At 45.8% G+C, this 19,200-nt stretch overlaps 1 protein-coding gene across 1 annotated transcript in view; it reads left to right on the top strand.

Moving 5' to 3' along the window:
- Positions 1–19,200, top strand: part of TSKS (testis specific serine kinase substrate) — a 308,284-nt gene that overhangs the window by 217,483 nt on the left and 71,601 nt on the right. The window contains exon 8 of the mRNA XM_086930159.1: positions 1,221–1,376. Coding sequence (XP_086786285.1) covers positions 1,221–1,376 — 156 coding nt within the window. The remainder of the gene's footprint in view (positions 1–1,220; positions 1,377–19,200) is intronic.

The raw sequence follows: 19,200 nt of genomic DNA, 5'->3' as shown, positions 1-19,200 counted from the left end.
CAATGATAGGATACCTGATTCGTTAGAGTAAATATGGTGAGATGTTAAAATATGACCTACACAGTAAACCAACCATAATTAATGGCTTAATTTCAAACACCAGCACAACTACAATTAACCAATAACCAGCTGCACAATTGCCACTAACCCTTAGTCTTTTGTGACACCACAAGTGGCTTGTAAGTAGCTGCATGGCTGCAATAGTCTAAGGCATTCAAACAAGATATACCTGACCACAATGCTACTGTTAACCAATAAACAGCTGCACACCTTAAATCAGCCATGATTAATGGTGCTTTAGGACTAACAATACAGGATTAACTATGGTAAGTAGCTTTTATTTTGTGGTTTAAATGCAGCTCTGCAATATATAAATTGACACATTTGCATAGTATACATTTTTCAATAGAAGAAATAAATCTAAAAGAGATGCATTAAAACAGCACATACTGAAGTCAGAAACTACAGCCATTGTACACTTTTCACAAGTACTAATTATAAGCAAAGTAAGTGATTCAGTCATTTCCCTGTGTATAAACCAAAACATAAAGCTGGGAGTTTACAACAGGTCAGGAGTTGCCTGCATCTGTATGTTTGTTCATGGTAGGTTTGCAGCTAGTTGTCCATTCGCTGCAGGCCAGGGTCTGGGTATGTGTTGGTGATAGCTATGCAGCTCATTATGTCAGTTGCATCTGTGGTGCTAGTTATGGATTGCCTTCTGATATGCACCTTGCAGCTGGATACAGATTAGCTGTTGCTTGATATCTAAATAGGTAGGACGAAGCTGTGTAACCAATTATTGATTAGCAACTAGCATAAGCCAGTAGTAGTATGCAGTTTGTTGTGGACTGACATAAACCTGTAGGTTGGTGTGCTGTGGATGCGTAGCTGGTTATCTGTTCGTTGTAGTTGTGCAGCTGGTCATTGTTTAACTTTAGGGTATGGATTGGCTTTAGCTAAGCAGCTACATAAATATCCGTTGAAGCTGTGTATTCATATATAATTGTGCCTATGTAAGGTTGTCCTATCTGTACAGTGGTTTCCAATGTAAACAGTTTTGCAGTTGGTTATAGGCAGGTTGTAATATATAGGTTTGTTGTAGTTCATTGTGGCTTAGCGCTAGCTGTCCACTAAATGCTTGTCATGCACTCTCATCATTCTGCTTCCAGATGATACAGCGTTTTTGTTCTGATTACTGTTGTCACTATCTTTCGTTTCAGCGTAAAGAGAATTTCTATGTCCATGAATCAGTTGCGGACGGACATGGACGGCCTTTCTCAACTGAGACCACTGTTAGACGATGTGTCCAAAATGGCATTGCTGAAGATCCAGGAAACACCTGAGTCAGTCTTACCTGGATTCGTCAGACATTCCAGGTACCAGAACATATTCCATATTGGTGGAAAGAGATATCATGCAGTCAATGGAAGGCACCGCTGCTAAGGGAGGGTAGAGAAGCAGCGCTGAATAAGACAGGTTCATTACGACAGATGATCTAGGGATGCACTGTGTTTCCCTGACTGCTAGTGCATTACTATCAAATACATGTACGGTGCTGGTGTAGTCGAAGCAAGAAAACAGCTTTTTGGGGGTTAGGAAAAAAGTTGAACCGCCTAGCTTTGATCACCTTTTCACGTACAGCAGGTTTCTTCGAAGATATTTCTAATCTGCCCAGGGAATCTCAGCCTCTGCTACAGCTACGTATGCATGTACTGTACAAACTCTAGGGAAGCTTTGTACCTTATTAATATCATAGAAGCAGTCATAATAATATGGGACTAGGGTGGACTCGAGACAGTGCATTCGATCAGTCTATGCGGTGAATTTGGATCACTCTTCATGTGCCCAGTAACTTCACACTCTGTCCATGCAGTAAATATGGATCCCTCTCCATGCATCTACTGACTGCATACTCTGGCCAAGCAGTAAATATGGATCACTCTTCATTCATCTACTGACTTCCTACTCTGTCCATGCAGTGAATATGGATCCCTCTCCATGCATCTACTGACTTCATACTCTGGCCAAGCAGTAAATATGGATCACTCTTCATTCATCTACTGACTTCCTACTCTGTCCATGCAGTGAATATGGATCCCTCTCCATGCATCTACTGACTGCATACTCTGGCCAAGCAGTAAATATGGATCACTCTTCATTCATCTACTGACTTCCTACTCTGTCCATGCAGTGAATATGGATCCCTCTCCATGCATCTACTGACTGCATACTCTGGCCAAGCAGTAAATATGGATCACTCTTCATTCATCTACTGACTTCCTACTCTGTCCATGCAGTGAATATGGATCCCTCTCCATTCATCTACTGACTTCCTACTCTGTCCATGCAGTGAATATGGATCCCTCTCCATGCATCTACTGACTTCATACTCTGGCCAAGCAGTAAATATGGATCACTCTCCATGCATCTACTGACTGCATACTGTGGCCAAGCAGTGAATAGTGATCCCTCTTCATACATCCACTGACTTGTCTATCCGAGCAGTAACTATGAATCACTCTCCATGCATCTACTGACTGCATACTCTGGCCAAGCAGTGAATAGTAATCCCTCTTCATACGTCCACTGACTTGTCTATCCGAGCAGTAACTATGAATCACTCTCCATGCATCTACTGACTGCATACTCTGGCCAAGCAGTGAATAGTAATCCCTCTTCATACGTCCACTGACTTGTCTATCCGAGCAGTAACTATGAATCACTCTCCATGCATCTACTGACTGCATACTCTGGCCAAGCAGTAAATAGTTAGTGATCACTCTTCATGCACCTGCTAATTTGACCCTGTCCATGCTGTGAATAGTGATTACTCCTAATGCGTCTGCTAACTTCATGCTATGTCCATGCAGTGAATATGGATCACCCTTCATGCATCTAATAACTTCACCCTCTGTTCAATGTATATGCATCACTCTCTATGCGTCTAGTAACGTCAGACTCTGACCAGGCAGTGAATAGTGACCTATCTCCATGTGCTTCACTGCATCTTCCTTCTGACCATGCTGTAAATTTGGATCAATCTCCATGCATCTACTAATTTCACACTCTGGCCAAGCAGTAAATATGGATATCACTCCATGCATCTACTGACTTTATACTCTGGCCAAGCAGTGAATATGGAACACTCTCCATGGATCTACTGACTTCATACTCCGGCCTAGTAGTGAATAGTGCCTTCATGCGCCTGCTAACTTGACACTGTCCATGCTGGGAATAGCGATCACTCTTAATGCGTCTACACTTCATGCTATGTCCATGCGGTGAATATGGATCACTCTTCATGCATCTAATAGCTTCACCCTCTGTTCAGGGAATATGCATCACTCTCTATGCGTCTAGTAACGTCAGACTCTGACCAGGCAGTGATTAGTGATGTACCTCCATATGTGTTGGACTTGGCCCTTCTGGCAGGTTCACCCCTGAACTTTTTTGCCTTTCAGTGTTACATAATTATAATGATTTCCGGTCTTTGCGCACTTTAGCACTGTGGCGCAGTGTAAATTGCGTGCGCTCTCTGAGTGAGCATGTGAGATTGGCCTGGCCTCCCATAGGAATGCATGGGGAATGTGTGTGTCCCTGGTAGTTCCTGATGCGTGGGGAGTGCAGATGTGAGTTTGGTATGTGCGGCCTCTTGTGATTAAATGCTGCGCAATGATGTATGCGGCGTGATTGTGTCTAGTGCGGAAGTGCCACTTCTAGAAGTTGGCATGTTTGTGTAATTTGTGTCTGGCTTGTGATTGGCTGGAGCTGGCTGGGGAGCCTGGCTCCATGAGTCATGATGGGTCTGCCCCGGTGGTGAGTGTTGAGATTAGCATGAGTGATGTGAGGGAGGAGTATACCTGGGACCTGAATAGGGCTGGGCTTTCCCCACACAATGCTGGCTCCGCCCCCTGTGGTGCGTCTAATGACCCTAGCATTGTCAGTGAATAGTAAGAGGGGCGTGCTGCTGCTGGGGCCCAGGGGAAGGCTTGCCTCCCTGGGCCCTGCCCAGCCCCTGGATGGCCTGGATATTGGAGGACTTCTTGGGGACCCCTCTGCCTTGTCTGGATGACTGGGGGACTTGCTTTGCTGGGAGCTGGCTTCTCCTTTTCCTTGCCCCAGGATCTCTCCTTTATCTTTAGGGACCTTTTTCCTTGCCCTAGTGCCTGGAAAGCGCGTGATTCTAAATTTGCCCTGTTATTTAGGTAGTCGGCCCCTCATGGCTGCATTCCTCATTGGCAGCGTGATGCTGCCCTTTCCTCCGAGGGATTCCCCGGCGTGGGGATCCCCCCCTTTGGCTCATTTTTTAATGCGAGTGCCCACCTCGCTTATTTTTCATGTGCAGGAGCCTTGACGGGTGCCCACCCCGTTTCTGCTTTTATTTTTCACCTCGAGGGTGCCTACCCCTCGCCATTTGCCCCCGAAATCTCCGATGCAGCCGCGGGCGAAACAGGAAATCAGGCGGCATCATGCCTTACTCTGGGCGGGACTTCCAGTTTGCAGAGGAAGTCCCGCCCGCCGCCGTGCTGGGATTGGCCGGCGCCCCCAGAAGAAGAGAGAGGAGGTCGGGAGCCCACCCCGCCTCCTTGAGCCCTCGGAAGAAAAGAGGAATGTCCTACCGCGCCCGGGGCTCCCGTGAAGTGGGTAGAGCCCCGGGGCCGCCAGCAGAAAGGGGGAGTCAGCCCGGAACTGTAGGGCTCTGCCTCCCAAGTCCCGGTCCCAAGATGGGGAACCGAGTGAAGCGGACGCCTGCCCCTGCCGCGTCCAGTCTGAGGAGTCCCCTGGGAACAGCCCGGTAAGTTGAGGAGGGCTGGGGACTCCCTAGATGTTGCTTGTTCGTACCGACTGCGGCGCTAGAGAAAGACGGCATCAGAGCGGCCCCGTTTGCTAAGTGGGCCGCTCCAACGTGACAGAAGTGATCAGGGGCCCCGGGGGTCCTGAAGTCCCAGGGGCCTGTGTTCCCCCAGAGCCATGGCGCTCCAACAATGGGGGCATATTTATTCAAGGAGCCGAGGTTGCTCCCCCGCCCCAGTAGTGCTCTGAGCCCAGAGGGCTCCCACGATGGCCCGTAGTGATTAAAGAGTCCCCGAGAGGGACTTGGGGGCATGTATTTCTTTACAGAGCCCCGTGGCTCCAAGGCCCCAGTAATTTAGAGAGCCAGATGGCTCAGTTTTGCGCAGTCTTTGTGGTTGAGGAGCTAGAGGGCACATGTAGTGTTCTAGAGCCTAAAGGGCTCCAACGTTGGCGCAACTTGTTTCTAAGGGCTAGCGAGAGCCCCCTGACGCAGTTTTGTCCTCAGCTGCCCAGCACTTTGTGGGCAGCTGCTCCGTTTAGGTTTTGCTTTCTAGGGACTTGTTCTTTGGACTAGGAGTGAGTCGCACTCCTTCATCCCTACCTTGGCCTTCCCCAGCTGCGCAGCACTTAGTGCCAGCCGCAGCGTTTAGGCCCTGTTCTGTCCCTGTCCTCAGTTGCCCAGCAAGTAGTGGGCAGCTGCTACGTTTACGTATTGACGCAGTGGCGCAACCTGGACTCTAAAAGTGGTTTATGTGCTATTATGATTTCTGCGCTTACTGTGGTTTAGGTATTATTATGATCTATGTCCTATTGCTTTTGGGTGCTAGGAAATGCACTGTGTGTTGTATGTTTTGCTCACCCTGTGTTCTGGTACCTCTGAATGTGTTTTTATGCATCATGTACAAAGTTGCTTTCCTACACCGCTGAATGTGTATTTATGCGTCATGTGTCCTCCTGACACAGCTGAATGTGTTTTATGCATCATGTGTTTTCCCTACACCGCTGAATGTGTATTTATGCGTCATGTGTCCTTCTGACACCGCTGAATGTGTTTTTATGCGTCATGTGTTTTCCCTACACCGCTGAATGTGTTTTTATGCGTCATGTGTTCTCCCTACACCGCTGAATGTGTTCTTATGCATCAAGTGTCCTGACACCGCTGAATGTGTTTTTATGCGTCATGTGTTTTCCCTACACCGCTGAATGTGTTCTTATGCATCATGTGTCCTCCTGACACCGCTGAATGTGTTTTTCTGCATCATGTGTTTTCCCTACACCGCTGAATGTGTTTTTATGCATCATGTGTGAAGCTTCTACTTGTTCTGTGTTCTAAGTGTTATTCCTACAAAGTCATATTCCTGACAGTGGTCCACGTGGCCCTGTCCCATGTATATAACAGAAATGTAGGCAAGACGAGAAAAAATGGAGGAAACATAAGACCGAGGAGACTAGAGCGGTCTTCCATCATGCTCAATCTAAATATTATAAAAACATCAGACAGGCTAGAAAAAATCGTCTTTTGCAACAGCTAGAAGAAGCCACTAACTGTCCCAAGGAGCTTTTTAAAATCCTTCAAAACTTTGTCAAACCCGCCGCATGTGAGAGCTCTGAGGAGTTCTCACAGACCTTATGCGACGAGATATCATCTTTCTTTGAGAGTACAATAAATACTATATATGAAAAAATAGTGGCTGCCAATAACAGCACGAGTGGCATCAATAAGATCGCACCTCTAACCCCGCCTAAAGATAATGCACACCCAATATCATACTTCCCCCTTATTGAAAGTACAGATCTCCCTCATCGCATTACTCACATCAAATCAGGATCTCCAAATGACCTCCTCCCTGCTAAGATAGTTCCCCCCCTGATCCCTCTCCTGGGCCCCTTCATACAGAATGTTATTAACATCTCTCTCTCTAAAGGACAAGTCCCAGCAGATTGGAAAAGGGCGGTGGTAAACCCAATACGCAAGAAAGCTGCATCCCCATGGACCGACCTTTCCAACCTGCGTCCCATCTCACTCCTGCCATACATCAGCAAGATAGCTGAGAAGCATGTGAACACCTATCTGTCACAACATCTCGAAGCGACGGAGGGCCTAGACTATTCTCAATCTGGTTTCAGGCCGAATCACAGCACCGAATCAGCCCTTCAAACAGTGACCAATAACATCAGAATGGCACTGGATGAAGCCAGCTCTATGATTCTGGTGCTGTTGGATCTCTCCGCCGCTTTCGATAGGGTGTCTCACAAAGTGCTTCTTGAGCGACTAAAGGACGTAGGACTGGAAGGTGTGGCTCTGGCATGGATGGAAAGCTTTCTGTCAGGCCGTTCTCAAGAGGTCAGGCTGGGCTCCCACAAATCCATCCACAGGGAGCTCAATAAGGGAGTGCCACAGGGTTCTTGCTTAAGCCCTAAACTTTTCAACGTGTATGTGGCCCCCAGGCCAACCTAGCAAGATCATTCGGGTTTACACCGGTGTCGTACGCTGACGACACCCAACTCCTCTTTCCCTTTAAAGACCTGACACCTGCAATAAAAAGATCTTTTGCAGAGGGATTGAGAGCAATATCTGCATGGATGTCATCAAACTGTCTCCAATGCAATATAGGAAAAACGGAGGTCATGCTGTTTGGACAAGCAGCAACACACTGGACACCGGATTGGTGGCCCCTGGAATTAGGTCCTGTTCCTAGCCCTAAAAACACGGTGAGAAACCTTGGAGTGCTATTAGATCAGACACTCACTTACAAGGACCACGTAAATCAGGTGGCGAGTACCTGTTTCCGAGCCATCGGAATGCTAAGAAGAGTGTTTCCCTATCTGCCAGATTGCCATAGGAAAACACTTGTGCAGGCATTAGTCATCAGCAGAGTGGATTACTGCAACGGCCTTCATTTAGGAGCAAATGACGGGCAGCTCAAAAAGTTGCAGGTAATCCAAAACACGGCAGCAAGGGTAATCCTCAATGCTCCCCCCAGGACTCCCTCCCTCCCACTGCTGATTAGGCTCCATTGGTTACCAGTGAGGAAGCGAGTGCATTTTAAGACCCTATGCACTATCCACAAAAGTGTGATAGGCAAAGGCCCAAAATATCTGGCCAACATCTTCCTGCCTTATGCCCCTGGACGAACCCTGCGCTCTGGTAACCAGCAGCTTCTGCAGGTGCCTAGAATAAAAAAGTCCAGACAAGGAGGGCGAGCCTTGGCCCATCTTGGACCAAAGCTTTGGAATTCCCTACCTCTTGAGATGAGAACACTTACCAACCATCTGACCTTCCGTAAGGTCTTAAAAACACATCTATTCCCCAGTAACTGATCCCCCTCTGTCAATATGTACCATTCATCTATCCATAATCATCTGAGGATATTCTCACTGGCAAAGCGCGGAGATACCCCTCCGGGGGTCTATCAGGCGCTATAGAAGAATATAAAATAAAATAAATAAATAAATAAATATAATCCCTTGTAAATTCTGCCCGTGCCTATGGCACATTGTAAAGTGTGTGTTTACTATCTAATGTGTTTTGTAATACAAAGGCTATTTTTGCATATACCTTGTGTGGAGTTCCTTTTGTGGGGGGCCTAGGATGTTGTTGCTGGTGAGTGCGTGCGCAAATGCTTTACACATCGCCTCTGGGATAAGCCTGACTGCTCGTGCCAAGCTACCAAGAGGGTGAGCAGGGGTTATCTTGGCGGGTGACTTCCTTGCCCTGACTTAGAATGGTGGTTTCTGCCTGGCTATGGCACACGCCTCAGCTAACCAGAAATTCCCATTTCTAACAATATGCTTCACTGCAACTTCTGTCTCCACTGTGAATTTGGATCAATTTCCATGCATCTACTAACTTCGCACTCTGGTCAAGTAGTGGTCACTCTTTATATGTCCACTAACGTGACACTCTGGCCGAGCAAGTAAATATTGATCACTCTCCTTGCACCTACTAACTTCTCCTCGAAGACAAAGCCCCATAAATCTTGAAAAAAAATTAGATGTAGAATGAACAATAAAGAGGCCCTGCAGATGTTGTTCTTCTCCTCTGGCAGCATGTGTTGTGTTTTCAAAGACGGTCACATATCTCTGGACCACCTTAGTGAGGCATTGCTAATGGCCAGCACCCTACTTCAAAAAATTGTAAAGCACCACTGCTGTGATCTATGGTTGATACCAACTGATTACCCACTCGTATGCCACTGCTGGCACATCATTTAACAACCAGCCATCTAGATATCCTAAATTATTGGCTTCCATAAACATTATTTCCCCCTTTATATCTCTCGGGAATAGGTACTTATTTTACTGCCTCACTGGGGAAATATGGGGTAGTAATTTTAACATTAAAATCCTGCACTGTTATATAATTATTCCATTAACATGTTCCTACAGTAAAAGTTTAAGTTTCATGGTAAGCTTTTTTTTCCCCAGAGTTTTATATAGCGCAAACTTGACCCGAAGGTATCTGGTATCAGAGCGCTTTACATGAGTACCACTTGCATTACATAAGGACACATTCATTTTTGTTAGGCACTGTGGCTATTAAGGGCTAGTTGTAAGACGCTTGCATTTTGCGACTCGCAAATTGCTTCGCTTTGCAACTCGCAATTTGCTACAAGCAAAATGTAATGTGCATCAGTGTCTCAGACACTGTTTGCAGGGCCGGACTGGGAACCAAAACCGGCCCTGGCAAAATGCTTGGCCAGCCCCCTGAGGGCTTGGGGGTGTGGGCGAGCTGTTTGCTACAGCCGGTTTCGGCCGATCTTGTTACAGTGGCCAGTATTCCAGCTGTGCGCAAAAATGGCCCTGTGACAAAATCAGCCCCTAGGGGCCCCAAAACCGGCCCTCGACCTTGGTGGCCCACCGGGGAAATGCCCGGTACCGGCTACAACCAGTCCAGCCATGACTGTTTGCGATTCCCAATGGGAACATATTTTCCACATATTTTTGTGTGTAATCACCGTGCTGGCACAAATATCCTCCACCACATTGTTCTCCTTAGTGTCCTGAGTGAAATTCTACCTCACTTGTGTGGGTGTCCAATGCAGAATTGGCTAAAAACGTATTTTTAAAAAAATGTAGCGCTTAGAATTCTCTTTGCTATACCCTTAATACCTATGTTTTGGGCTCTTCCCAGTCACAGGCCGTTGCCCCACCCCCACATGTGAGGTATCATTATACTTGGGAGACTGAGGGGAACGCTGTGGGGTAAGACATTTATACCAGCACAGTGATTCCACCCAAAAATATGTGGAAAATTTGTTTTTTGCAGCTAAATTTGAGGTTTGCAGGGCATTCTGGGTAGAAAAAACACACAAGTGAGGTATCATTTTTATCGGGAGACCGGGGTGAACGCTAGGTGGTAAGAGATTTGGGGATCCACATTGATTCCAGACTTTTCCCACACAGAAATATGAGAAAAAAAGTGATTTTTTAGCTAAGTTGGAGGTTTGCAGGACATTCTGAGTAGGAAAATGTTGAGGGATCCACGCAAGCCATACCTCTCTGGACTCCCCTGTGTGTCTGGTTTTCAGAACTATGTGGGTTTGGTAGGTTTCCCAAGATAGCTGCCGAGCCCGGGACCAAACACGCAGATACCCCCGAAAATGACCTGGTTTTGCAAGGGGTGTCCCATGAGTTTTTGGCCCCTGGCTCGGCAGCCATCTAGGGAAACCTACCAAACCCACACATTTCTAAAAACTAGATACCTAGCAAGGTATGGGTTGCGTGGGTTCCCCCTATATTTTCCTACCCAAAACCCCCTGCAAACCTCAAATTTACTTGAAAAAAATCACTTTTTTTCTCAGATTTCTGTGTGGGAAAGTTCTGGACTCTACATGGATCCACAAATTTCCTACCACCCAGCATTCTCCCAGGTCTCCTGATACAAATGGTACCTCACTTGCGTGGGTTGGAGTTTTGGAGTTCTGGACTTTTTGGTTCCGTCCAGAGGTGTCAGGGAACAACACCCAAAGACCCCGGAGTTCCACCTGCCTTGGTGCACAAATGAACAGAAACACGGGCTTCTCGATGGTGGCGTCAAAGACCAAAGGTTTATTACTGCAGGGACACAGAAGTCACAGAAACTACGCATGGGCAGTAACCAGGAGCCTGTTCGATTTGTACAAAGAGGGTTGCTCCTTATATACTAAATTTTGGCCTTCAGGCGAATTCTTTACATGTTGGTGCGTTCCCAAAACCTTTGTGTCATAAACAATAAATATTTGGCGTACATAGGAACCGTTGATAAAATCTGTTACAAAACAGCTACGAAGAGGGGTTCCCACTAGTTCATCACAATCCCTTGTCAATATTGCATTCAAGAGCTGGACCGCCTCATCGTAAATTTCGTTACCTCCCCCTAATAAAGATTCGGAAAGAAAGGAACGGAGCCAGGTGTGGAAGATAGAAAAGCGGGATAAGAGATGTTTGTAGGTTGTAAATGGGCAAGGCTACCGGCTTCGGCCGCCTAATCGTGATCAGGACAATGGACACGAAGACCAGTTTAGCTGGACTGGCCTCGGGCAGAGGAGGCAGCCTTTGTCGAGTCATGCAGCTACAGCGTGATCTGGTCTAAGGTGCACGTGTCACTAGAGAGGTGAATCTCCGGCTAAGGCTACGTGTCCTTAATCGTAATGAAGTGGTCAGAGGTTATTGCGTATGTGAGGGCAAGAAACACAAAATGGCGGCCATGATCTAAGATGGATGCCGTGGGTAGATCAGAAATGTGTTTATAAAAGGAGTGCTCTTGCTCGTAGCGTAGCGAAAACACCAGGATATACTAAAATGGATCATTTGCGGTTCGCTGATACCAATATTATGTATTTCCGACAATATTGAAAACACGGGTTCAAATCGTCACGGAACCTCAGACCCTCCTTTTGCCCTTACATAGGCAATTACTCAGTCTATGTCAGAGTCTAATTCTATGCTCATCAGGTCAGTGACATGCTGTTGTATCATCATCCTTTCTCGTGCCTTTTCTCCAAACGCAGGTGGCTTCCTAAAACAAGTTGCAGCACAAAGACTACACAGAGCAGGACCACACTGGATAATCAGGCAACATGAGAATAGGAATACTAAGATGACACCAATGACCATTAGAACCTTCCATCCCCACGTCGAGATCAGAGTCCAAAACCACTCCATGAAGGACCAGTTTCCCTTGTCTACGTGAATAGAGTCGGAAATCTTGTGTAGCTTAGAGATCGCCTCATAGACTGTTGGAGCATTATTAGGAATAAAGACACAGCAGCTCGATTGGATCATTCTACATACCCCACCTCGATCTGCAAGGATAACGTCTAGAACCATACGGTTCTGCAACGTCATGAGTCTATCCGCCTGAAGCTCAGCTGTCAAATTGCTAAGGGCACCAGCAGTTTCGGTAATAGTAGATTCAACTACCCGTGTTAGCTGACGTATATTTCTACTATTGGCCATAGGCCCCCAGAACGGAAGGAAGCCTTTGAAGAAGTCTCCAGCTTCCTGACCAGCAGTATCTTCCTTGTTGAAGACACCTCTCACTACTCTGGTTCTGTGGTAATCAGATGAAGCAGTGTATGTCGGAGGCAATAATCGAGCAATATAGCATGATCCTGAAAAGTCGGCAGGCAACCATGTATAAGCTCTATCTCGACAGATGAAGTAGGTACCCCTAGCAGTAAGAAAGGCAGGGGAAGAGTTAGCCGGAAACACATAAGTCTCTACGCACTCACTCCTCCCTAGCTGAGCTCTCGGATTTCTCCCATTCCCTTGCAAACAGACCTGACCTCGGTGAGGTACGACCCAGATTGGAGTTGAGCTTTTACGCTTGCTCTCTCCTAAACTAAGGCGATACTCTGAAGTATTCCAACTTAAATATACTCGCAATTCGTCTCTAGGGTATGATGGAGTATTATTGACGTCCTTGACCATGTCAATAATTCCCTGGACTAAAGCTTTGTTGGCAGAGTTATATTTAGTGGAACGTGGTGGACGTGGAGGATAGGTTTCAAGGGCATAAGCAAAGATTGTTTGAAGGGCCTGAAATGATCCATTGTAGCTGAAAGGCAAAACCAGATAAGGAATACCTTTATCCATAGTGTGGGGTATCAAGCCACACACCCAGCAGTCTGTAGTGTTAACTACCAGTTGGTGTTGATGCAAGAGTTGTACAAAAGTGTTGTTAATGAACTCTGAGCGTCGGGCTTGCTCATGTTCGGGAAACAAATGAAAAGAGTGTATAGAAGAAACAGTAGAAGTAGCAGGATCAAGGGGAGGTACTGTAGTAACTGGCACAAAAATCAAATTTATACTGAAGACGATTCCACCCACCAACGTTATCAAAATAATCAAGAATGTAATGGCACATTGCATCAAAAAGCATTTGCTATGAAGAATTCTATAAAGTCTGTTTCTGCGAACATAAATCACATTTTCTCGTTGCAGCGCAGGAAGCTCCATCTTCTACAATCCGCTCGCGACCACTGATGATGTGTACGTAGATGAAAATGCCTCTATCAGCCCTGGGAGTTCCCAGAACCAACAGAAAGATCGACCTTGTGTCAGACCCCTGCAAATTCAACTAGGCACACAGCCACGACCCTACGGCTACCCAGACGGCAAGGCAATTTAAAAATAATAAAACAAATAGCAAACTTCCTGGCTGAAGGCAAAAGTTCAAAATGTCGAAATATCACTATAGGCAGTTGCCTGCTTTATTTGTCCATTTTACGGTTTCGTAAGTTATATCTCTGCTTCGCAGGTACTGTCTGATTAGCAAATAGCGTTTCACTGGTAGCTGTTGCAGTGTTCAAGTTCGTAGATGACAGAGTTTTTTCTGATGCGGGGGACAAATGTTCAGTGTTCGAAAGAGTCTTTTCTGGAGGAGAGTCAGAGCTTGGAGTTTCAGTGATTAATTCGGCATCGCTGAAGGGGATGAATTTTGGTGTGCTTTCAAATTCGGAGGAACCAATTCCCTTCTTCACCCAGTCGTCGTAAGGAAGTGGCAAAGGCACACGCTTTACATGGGATGCATGCACCCAATGCTTGCGTCCAGCCACACGAACCGCTGTTCTCGTTGCCAGTAGGACTTGGAAGGGTCCGACAAATCTCGGTTGAAGGTTCTTCGTCCTCGCAAAGTTTCTGATCACAACTTGATCGCCGGGTTTCAGCTGATGCCCTGGACTCTCCGGAGGTTTTGGCAATGCATCGAAAACCTGTTGGTGAATAAGACTCAATTTAGCAGTCAAGTCGTACAGGTAGTCTATCAACATAGGATATTCTAGAGAACAAAACTTTTTAGGCCTCGGCACACCCCAAATATTTGCCGGACGGCCAAAAATTATTTCGTATGGACTGAGTCCCACTCTAGAATGTACAGTTGCTCTCGTTGATAACAAAGCCAAAGGAAGTGCGTCTGGCCAGGCTAAACCTGTGGATGCTTGTATTTTAGCTAATTTTAGCTTGAGGGTGCCATTGTAACCCTCCACTAAACCAGCAGACTGGGGATGGTTCGCACTGTGGAATTTTTGTTTCAGACCTAGGCCAGCACACACACTCTGCATAACTTTCCCTATAAACTCACTTCCGTTATCTGACCATACAATCCGTGGCATTCCAAATCTAGGGAAATATTCTTTGAGAAGAATCTTGGCAGTTGATAGGGCAGTATTGTCCTTTAGTGGATATGCTTCAATCCACCTGGAAAAAGCACAAACTACCACTAGGACATATTTTAAATTATTACAGCGCTCCATGTGAATGAAGTCTAACTGAATCACTTCAAAGGGGCAGGAAGGAGGAGCGAAATGACCAGCTGGAGTTGGAGTTTCCTTGCCAGGATTATGCATCAGGCATACCATACAATTTTTCACCACTCTCTATGCACACTTACTGATCCCATCATTCTTCCAGACCGGAGCCAACATCTTACAAATTCCTTTAGAACTTATATGCGCTACTCCATGCGCCATTGTCACCACTGCAAGCACATACGCGTCAGGCAACATCCAACGCTGCTGTTCTGTCAAATCAATCCAACATCCATTCGAATCCAACTTGCCCGTACTTTCTCTCCATACACGTTTTTCTTCCTCAGTTGCTTCTTTCTGAATCTCTTTCACACTTTCCATAGTATCCTCACACATTCCAGAGTCAGCAATCCATCTTGCAGACGTAGCAACATACATTCTGCTCATCGTGTCTCTAGCTGTCTGTTTAGCAATTTCATCAGCAAAAGCATTCCCACGACCAACATCATCCGTGATTGCTTTATGAGCACTGCACTTTACAATCGCAACTTCAGTCGGCAAGATTAGAGATTCCAACAAGTCGTTAACTAGCTGACCATGTTGGATTTTAGTCCCATGGGACGTAATGAAACCTCTTTCTCTCCACAAGCGGCCAAAACTATGGGCCACGCCAAATGCGTACTGACTATCTGTAAAGACATTCACTCTCTTTCCCTTAGCTAAAACACACGCTCTTGTTAGAGCTATTAATTCTGCAGCTTGGGCAGAATTCTGACTCACTCTTGCAGTCTCCACAATCGTCTTCAAAGTCGTTACTGCATAAGCAGCAGTCACATCACCATTCTCCAATTTAAAACATGACCCATCCACATACAGCGTGCCATCTGGATCGGATAACGGAGTATCCTTTAAGTCTATTCGTCCTTTTGTCTCTTCCTCCGTTTTAAAACAACAATCATGTGGCTCGGAATCACTCGACTCTTGATCAGTCGGCAACAGTGTTGCTGGATTCAATACATTACATCTTTTGATCTGAATATGACTCGCTAGTAATGTCAGCTCGTAACCAGATAGTCTCGCACTGGTAAGGTGTTGTGTCTTTGTTCGATTCATGAGTGTATCCACTGCATGAGGAACCATGACCACTAGCATGTTGTTCATCACCAAACCAGCAGATTGTCGAATGGAAGCCGCAGCTGCCGCTGTAGCTCTCAAACAACTAGGCAACGCTCTAGCTACCGGATCTAGTGTTGATGAAAAATACGCACAAGGGCGTTGTTTATCACCAAACTTCTGTGTCAGAACACTCAACGCGCAACCTTCTCTCTCATGAACATAGAGCGTGAATGGCTTACTGTAATCAGGTGTACCCAATACAGGAGCTGAACACAATGCATTTCGTAACTCAGAAAAACTCTCCTGACATTCAGCAGACCATGGCACCGGACTTGGAACATTTTTCCCAGTCAAAGCTACCAATGGTTTTGCTAAAAGAGAAAAATTTGGGATCCACTGCCTACAGTAAGAGGTAATGCCTAGAAAGGCACGCACTTCTCTCTGTGTGCGTGGAACACTCATCTGTGTAATTGCTTTTATTCTCTCTGGGGTCAACTTCCTTCCCTCCTTTGACAAGAGATGACCTAGGTAGGTCACTTCTTGGCAGCAATATTGCATTTTCGAAGGTGACACCTTGTGATTCAAATTAGACAAATGATGCAATAACGAAATCGTAGCTGCTTTGCAAGTTTCCCTGTCATCGGCAGCCACTAAAAGATCGTCTACATACTGTACTAGAGCAGAACCTGGAGGAAGGACAAAGGAATCTAACTGGCTTTTTAATGCTTGACTGTAAATAGATGGGCTCTCACAATAGCCTTGTGGAGCGCGTTTAAATCTGAAACTGCGACCTCCTAGACAGAAGCCAAAAATATCTCTGCTCTCCTCGGCTATCGGAATGCTGAAAAAGGCATTCTTCAAGTCGATGACTGAGAACCAAGTGGCTGTAGCAGGAATCAATGTCAACAAGGCAGTAATGTCTGGGACTACAGGAAACTGCGGGACTACAATCTTATTAACTTCTCTAAGGTCGATAACAAACCTATAAACTGGTGGCTTTGTAGGATCAGTTCGTTTCAAAATCGGTAGTACAGGACTGTTACAGACGTTTCCTCTTGTTTCTTCAATCACACCTTTCTTAATCAAATCTTGCACAATCAATAAAAGTGCACGCTCACCTTCACTAGATATTTTGTATTGAGGAATTCTTGGAAATTTTACGTTCGCTTTTAAAGTCACTACATATGGTGGTATTTCTAAAAGGCCTACATCGTTAGGACCAGTTGCCCAAAGAGAATCAGGGAGTGAGCGTAGTTCTGGCGGGAGTGCATCCATTGACAAGTACATCGGAGAAGTGATATTTTTACCCAACGTAAGCTGTACTCCTTCCGGAGAACAGTACAATGTCGCATATAGTCGTTTTAACAAATCTAGACCAAGCAGATTTTCATTACAACCTGTCGTCAAAATCAGAGGTGCTTTCAAGTGACATGGTCCAACAGAAATAGACAAAGGACCAGATATCGGGTTGTAAACAGGGGCGCCTGAAAAACCTACAGAAACATTTGTTGAGCCGGACAAAGGTGCGCCAGGGAGTTTCGCATGAATGATAGAACTTTTTGCGGCACCAGTATCCAACAGAAACGGTTCGACTACACCTGATGTTGCTACTGCGACATAAGGCCCACTCTGATCCACTGGAACTGATACTACTCCCTCTCTCTGTCCATGGCTGTCCTAGTACCCATTTTGCTGAAATCCCTCATCCACTTCACAATAGTCTTCAACAAGATATTGTTGAGATCTATTTTGCTGAGTAGACTGTCCATTTCGTTGATCAAAGTGATTTGAAGGACGATCATTCGTTTGTGGAGGCATAGCACCTCGCCCTCGACCTCTAGAATTTTGCACAAAACCACCACGACCTCTCTGAGCTGCTGCTGCATTATTTTGCGCTAAGATCGGACATTCATTTTTGTAGTGACCCTCTTTCTTGCAGTACGCACATTGGTTCCACTGATATTGAGGTCTCGATGTACTATAGTCTGTTCTTTGATACGAACCCTGTTGCATATTAGTTTGATTCGTGCGAGGCGGATACGCCTGCTGTAAAAGAACTTTAGTCTTTAAATCCTTTGTTTTCCTCTCTGATTTCTCCTTTTCCTCTTTATCCCTGTTTTTGTAGTACTGTGCTGTCGCAAGTATTTGCGCAGTTGTGGACACAGCCCACGCACTCTCTGAATCTTTCAGTTTATTGCATAATTCAGGTAACAAATTATGCACAAATTTATCGACAAACAGTCTTTGCCCTCCTTCTGTACTCATGTCCTGACCACTATGATCTACAAAAGTCTCTTCGAACCTCGTGAAGAAGTCAGAGACACTTTCGTCTTTCTTCTGCCTGCATGCTGATAACTTGTCCCAATTAACACGCAATGCGGGCATCAGAGTCTTCATTAGATCAATTATTCTACCTGGAAGGTTAGCAATTAGGGGTTCGGGTTTTGCACCACCTACTTGCTGACCATCCGCTGCAGTGATAGCTGCCCAATCACCACCTAAGGCAACTTGATGATCCTCTCTACGAATTTTAGCCCACACTGGTTGTGGAACTACGTTGCCAAACAACATATCGATGTCTGCTAAGTTCATTATACAAGCCTCAACTGTCTGTGTCAATTCTTTATAATATCCAGCAGGATTCTTACGCGGATCTGGCAAGGCCTGCTTCACTGCTAACACTTCAGCTCGCTTCCACGGAATGTGTATCCACACTCTTTGGAATTGGGACGGAGCGGCTGCAATATTATTCGGTGCGTCAGCTTGCACAGCTTCGCGCCAAATTGGAGGAACCTCCCTCATTGGATATTGGCGATTTAGCTTCGTCTTGCTTTTCTCTAAATCTCTCGGTGAACGAAGTGATGGATCATTCCTATAACTTAAAATCAGTTCCATCGCTTCTTCTATATTATCACCCACTATCATTCCTGCTGCAAACTCTTTCTGAACCTTAATCAAATCTTCTAGATTTGATTCAACATCATCTTCTTCTATCTCCTCACGTAACAACGAGCACATCTCGTCAAAGACATACCGTTGCGTTGGTTCTTTCCACTGCATGAACGTGTCTAGCACATCTCTCGTACTATATCTCCTACTCTTCGAAATCCACCTGAGAGCCGTGGAATCTAGAATTCCCCGTTCCTCAGTACTCGGAAACTGACTACGTCTCTGAACAGAATCGGAAGTAGGAGTCTTGATTAAAGTTTTATAGAAAGGAGACAGAATGTTAGATACAGAATCAGTGATTCTCCGACGAACAGAAAGTGGAGTCAACATACTCGCAGATGCAGAAAACACAGTAGAGGTAGGAACAGATAACGGATTAGTAGAAGTATCAAGGAAGATAGTTTGTGGAACAGTAGGTGTAAGCGAGACAGACACAGGTATAGAAGTCGGCAATCCAGGAGGAGGAGGAGCCGTAGGAACATTTACGTTGACCACAGGAGGTACGGGAACCTGATTCTGAGGGACAGGAGCAGGAACACCCGGTTGTCCAGCAACCGGCAATTGAACATTCGGTAAAGGTGGAGCCGTAGCACCTTGTGCATACGGTGGA

Source organism: Lissotriton vulgaris, chromosome 7, assembly GCF_964263255.1.
Source record: "Lissotriton vulgaris chromosome 7, aLisVul1.2, whole genome shotgun sequence".
In the NCBI taxonomy this organism is placed as follows: domain Eukaryota; kingdom Metazoa; phylum Chordata; class Amphibia; order Caudata; family Salamandridae; genus Lissotriton; species Lissotriton vulgaris.
This window is presented reverse-complemented; position numbering and strand designations above follow the sequence as displayed.